The sequence below is a fragment of the Diadema antillarum genome, unplaced genomic scaffold, assembly GCF_040938485.1.
Source record: "Diadema antillarum isolate AM-2024a unplaced genomic scaffold, OU_Dant_1.0 seq00000807_RagTag, whole genome shotgun sequence".
Taxonomy (NCBI): domain Eukaryota; kingdom Metazoa; phylum Echinodermata; class Echinoidea; order Diadematoida; family Diadematidae; genus Diadema; species Diadema antillarum.
The window spans coordinates 99,534-105,247 of record NW_027271688.1 but is presented as its reverse complement, the minus strand read 5'-3'; the positions used below and the strand labels follow the sequence as shown (position 1 = coordinate 105,247).

The 5,714-nt window shown below is 38.5% G+C and overlaps 1 protein-coding gene across 1 annotated transcript; it reads right to left on the bottom strand.

The window, feature by feature from the left end:
- Window positions 1–3,023: 3,023 nt before the first annotated feature.
- LOC139739557 (uncharacterized) lies at window positions 3,024–5,714 on the bottom strand. The gene is made up of 2 exons (XM_071650160.1): window positions 5,214–5,714; window positions 3,024–4,062 (listed from the first exon to the last, which is right to left on the bottom strand). Exons 1-2 carry the CDS (start codon window positions 5,537–5,539, stop codon window positions 3,357–3,359), a joined length of 1,032 nt encoding a protein of 343 aa, XP_071506261.1. The 5' UTR covers window positions 5,540–5,714; the 3' UTR covers window positions 3,024–3,356.

Here is a 5,714-nt window from a genome sequence, read left to right as displayed (position 1 = left end):
CTGCAACGCGAACGCTATAGACGACGCTAATAAGGCAAAAAATGGTTTTCTGCACATGCGCGAGACGGTCGTTTCCGTTGTCCAACCCGAGAGGCTGCGTCCTCTTAGCGTTCGCGTCGCAGATCTAAAGCTCGCTTTTACCGCATCGGGGGTCGCTAACACGCCACCAAAAGGTCGAGCACACTTTCAAGTATTTCATGAAGGAAAATGCCACTGCCCCTTGTTCCAGATCCGCTCATGCCTTCGATTTTACATACATCTAAGTTTTTCACCATATTCTGTTTGGGTCAATAATATCGTATTCCTCCTCTATTTTGTTTTTCTCGGTGATATAGGTTGATAAGCAAGGATTGTGGCGTTTCTTGAACAAGATGTTACAAGCATTAAGGGCGTCGGGATTATTGAATAGTCCTCGTAAGTATTCATCTCGTAAGTCCACTTATTCTGCTCTTCTTCGGTGGCAGAATTAGAAGTATTCCATATCATGTGCATTTCTGTCGTGTCTGTGTGTCTGATCGTGTGTAACTGAAACTGTGCGTGTATGTGTCGTTAGACAATGGGTGAGTGCTTAGTTGTATGTACACGTACTTCTTTGGAAGAAATGTGAATTGTGTGACGTAACAAGAAACTTTCTCCGATTATCATTTCACCTTTGACCCTTACGTGTTTTCTTCATTTTCATGCCAATACAATAGCATCCTCAAGTGGCTCCACCATCTATTGCACATCATTCACGTATACGACCAGACATCCGTTCCGTTCTTTTTCTTCTCTTCTGATTCCTTTTACTTCCTTCATCTCCTGTCAGAGTTACTTCTAAAACGCTGTTCCCTTTCAAAATCCCGTCCCCATTGGAGAGAGAGGGGTGGGGGTGTGGGCGAGAAGGAGAAAAAGACTCGAAACCATCGATTCGATCTTCAAACCACTTCTCTCAAATCTTGCTTCGTATCTTACCCTCCTTGGAGTTCTTATTAGTATAGACACTATACCTATATATATATATACATGTATATACATATATTTATGTACTCGATATATTTTTATATTATTTCACAATATATTGTATTATATTATATCATATTACATATATATATATACACTGTATATATATATATATATATATATATATATATATATATATATATATGTATATATATATATATATATATATATATATATATATATAGGGTACATATCAGCCTAAGGTACGTCTCTTCCAAAACTGTGGACAGGGATGGTATTTTGAACGGGGAATTTTGAAGCTTCAGTCGCTGCTTCCTTCTGTTAAAAATAGATGCCATAGTGCCACGTAATTATTTCAGACTACCGAAGGAAAAAAAAAGACTCACGAGGTTTATTTTTCATCTTCAGCTGCATATTATCGAAAGAAATAAGTACGCTCTGCATCATGTCTTAAAAACAATTCTGAAAACATTTTACATGAGGAATGTGAGATCATGATTAAAAACCTTTAGAATGGCACATAAAAATGGCGTTCTTATTATACAGACACAAAGAACTGCATAACATTTTTGCAACTCACCGACAAATTGCACTACATCGACGTACATGAGCACTGAGTTAATCAGTGGCTTAGTTACTTTTCTACACTTAATTTGGAATGACTATACTACTAAAAGGCTTACCAATCCAGTGCTTATTTACGCTGATGTTTTCTGATAATAAACGATCATAGTTAATAATTTTAGAGTGAATTGATTTTGCTACACTGTATATATCGTACATTGTGAGAAAATCAGGACTCCGTTGAGGAGAATCATATTTCGATTTCAATATCATAACCAATCAATAACGTTTTCTCATCGATTTTGAGGTTTGCATTGAATTCATTATTAATGAAATAACTTCAAATTTGAGTAAACTTATGAGTTATTGAAGTTATTGAAGAATGAGCTCACAGGCTGGCAATACACTATTGCGCAATATACCATTTATCTTTTTTGAAGTACAAATTGTACATATCGATGAAAACATTTTGAAATCACATTGCTTTAGTCATTGATTAAATTATTTTCCACATCTAAATTCAAACGATTCACTCCAACCATATTCATCTGAAAGATCCAGAGCTTCTTGCCAAAATATATACATGTAACACTGCTTGTTGAGAAATTACATGTAAATCAACCAACTAAATGGAACTGTTAATATCTTATTTCATATAGCGATGCCAATGAAATTGCCAATTTTTATCTTACGTAATGTTTCATGTTGTATTTAATCATATGATAAGCGCATTTTACCAAGTGATTGCAGTTCAACTCATTTTACTACAACCTTAGGAAAACTGCTTTTACCTTTATACATACTAAAATATCCATAACTTCCAACTCTTCCATGAGCGGTTTTCAATCAACTGACAAGAACGATATAGAGAAATACTTTTTTTTTTTTAAATAAGAAAATGGATTTCATTTACCATACAGGCATGCTATCATTATGATTACGGTACACCATGTATTTGCATTGTTTGTACAGTATGAATTATGTTGAATTATACTGTAATGGTGCTCCTATAAGAACAAAAAAAAAATGGCATGCAAGGGTGATAGAATAAGCTGCCCACTATTGTGAACGTGTAGAAGAATATTGCAGCAAAATGACATATTATATGCAAATTAAATTTTTCTGTATGATAGAGCTCTGCCGCAGAGACATCCGCGGTGTGGCAAAGAGGATGGCTATAAGCGTGGTTTCTAAATCACTCATTATTATTCAACGGCAAGAATAAAATGTTTCTGGCAGAAGAAGGGCCTGGTATTTCAAGTAAGGATTTAAATAGAATGGGTTCAATGTTCGCGAGTAACAAAGCATCTTGTTTCTCGCATAGCATAGACACACTCACGTCTTTTACGGCTGTTACATTAAACACACTCCGTTCTCATGTGATCACTTTTCATAGTTCTCTATAACACAAATTGGTTTTAACGGCGCCGTAAGAAGAGAAGCGGGTGGTAAAACCAATTATAGGCGTATACGATACGTAAGTCTTCCGTTACCTTTGTAAAGGGTTTCCATACTATTATAGCTTCTATGAATTTTACAAGACAATGTCATTATGCTTGCGAAACTAGGGGCGCTGCAGTGCAGTGGAAACGAACCTACAGTCTTCCATAGCAGCTTATTGATTCGAATCCTGCCCGGCGTGTATCATTAAGGGCAGATGGGTACTCTAATGTATCATAACCATGATAACCATGATTACTGTTAGTCGCCAATAACTAATCTACATACTTATGTGATTATGTTCCGCGAGGCAGACCACTTGAAATCAAGATACATGCCAATTTTGAATCAAAAGAGCTATCACCATAGGCGATAAGCAAAGACAGATTTTACTCAAGTTTACATGCATACATTTCGTCATAAAACGGCTGCGCCCTGAGGCAAAGACGGCGCACGTCTTCCGTGACGTCATCTTCGTCAGTATCTCGGGCCTTCGGTGGAACGAACTGAGTACTTCGAAGGGCTCTTCGGTAAAAATGCTCGTTGTAACGCAAAAGATCATCCCCGGCCGCTTTCCACGTGTATGCCACTTCAGGAGAAGCGTCCCACTTCAATAGCGACTGGCTGTACGGCAAACCAATCACTCGGCAAAACTTCTGCAGCACTGCGTCTGGTTTTGATAACAAGTCGTCTGAGTCAATCACAGGAACACAAGAACGCTTCCTCCTTGGCTCATCAGGAGAGTTTGATTGAACTGTTCTGTTTGCAGAATCACACGCCTCTAAAACGTGCTTCCATGATTCATATAATTGCTGGTGAAAGAGGCCAGCATCAAATAGGAAGTTGTCTTTCTCGATGTCGAAAGTGCGTTCGTCCCGAGATTCTTCCGACAAGTATCCAGAAGCGATAAACGACTCTATCGTCGCCTTTCTGTATGATGCAATGACTGGCGCGGGACGACGAATCAAGAAAGCGTGGCGATACCCATTCGGAAGGTATCGGCGATACTTCGGTTCCGCCATTGCCAGTGTCATGTCTTTGACGAACACGTATTTGATATTGCTCTTTTCCAACCTCGATTTAACTCCTTCGAACCTGTACAACCGAGACAAATTATATACATGTCTATTAAAAGATTAAAACAATGATTGAGAGCAACTCATCGTTCCAAGTTGAATAAATTCATGATGGAGATTAATGATTCAAATGATATTTATTCCAATTACAATTCATCGACCCAAAGAAGTGTCGACAACTTTCCTGTCTCCTTTATTTCAGCGTATATACATGTATTACATTAAGCATACAAGATAACAGCTCTCACGTTATAAAGCATCGTGGAAGCCTCTAAAGATGATAGCCAGGCGGTAGAATTCATCACACATTTCCTTAGAGTGATTGTAGACCAAGAAGTTCATTGGCTTATGTTTTTTAAAGGGACAGTATACAGTATAGTATTAGTTGAGGTGAGGATTTAGCTTTGAATTTTATGCAATATACGTGGAAACCTTTTTTTCGGATGAAATGTTAAAGAGCATACAATTCCAAGAGGATTCAAAATTTACATGATGAAAGTCGGTTTTGAAATGTCTGAGATATCTAAAAACAAAGGAAAACAAAGGCATCCTAATGACAGGTGGGACCCACATTTTATTAGGATCGCTTTATTTTGGATATCTCAGCCATTTTCCAAACCATTTTTTTAACCAAATAAACTTTGAATTCCTCATAGCATTTTATATGCCCTTCCATATTTCATAATGTTTCCCATTATCTAAAAAAAAAACCGTCATCGAAAACGTTGAAAACTTGAACCCCCATCTCAACTGAAATTTAGTGTACCATCCCTGTAACAAGTAAAATAAACAATGCTTTCCCCAAGCAGTTGAATATCACATGTACATGTATTAAATACGATGGGTCACGAACTCCGTACAGTTTAAAGCGAGAGACCGTTCATTTTAAAATCCAAGTACAAGTCTTTACTCCGAACATTGTCAATTACATTTTCATGATACGTAAGAGAGCTAACAGAACACTACAAGGTGATTCTTGAAGTACCGGTACATTCGGAATCATGAAAGCGTAGGTTCATTAATGAATGTATGCATGCATGCATGCATACATGTACATTCATTCATTCATTCATTCATCATTCATTCATCCATTCATTCATTCATGGGGCGATCTTAAAAGAATACTAGTACAGGATTTAAGATTTTTAGACAATCTTGCTGAAAACGTACGCCAGTCTCTTTGGGTCGATAATGCCTTCGGGAGTTACAGCCATTTTCGAGATAAGCTGTGCAGCCTTGGCGAACGCTTCCTCGTGCCCTTCGTAGGCAGTGGGCAGCTCACTTCCATAAACGCGGCGATACTCCATGGCAGCCATGATGCAGAAGCAGTAGGGCTCGAACCAGATTTCGATGCCCTCGATGTGGCTTAGACACTTCGTTAACGCCGTCGAGATCGTGCGCGGGCATGTCCACATGATCACTCGGACCCGATCATCCTCGGATGCCATGATATTGACTGAATTCCCACTCACAATCGATGCAGATTTGACGATCATGTACTGCCTACAGGAAGGATACTTGAGGGTCTACGTACAGGTAGTTCTTTAAGGCCCGCGCGGCGTACAGACTGAACTTTGATCTTTAAACTGTCAGTGTGTGTACGTCCACAGCAACGTACGTTGCGTAGATGAAGTACGAGTCCAAGTACTTGAATTGGTTAGCCCTCTGCGT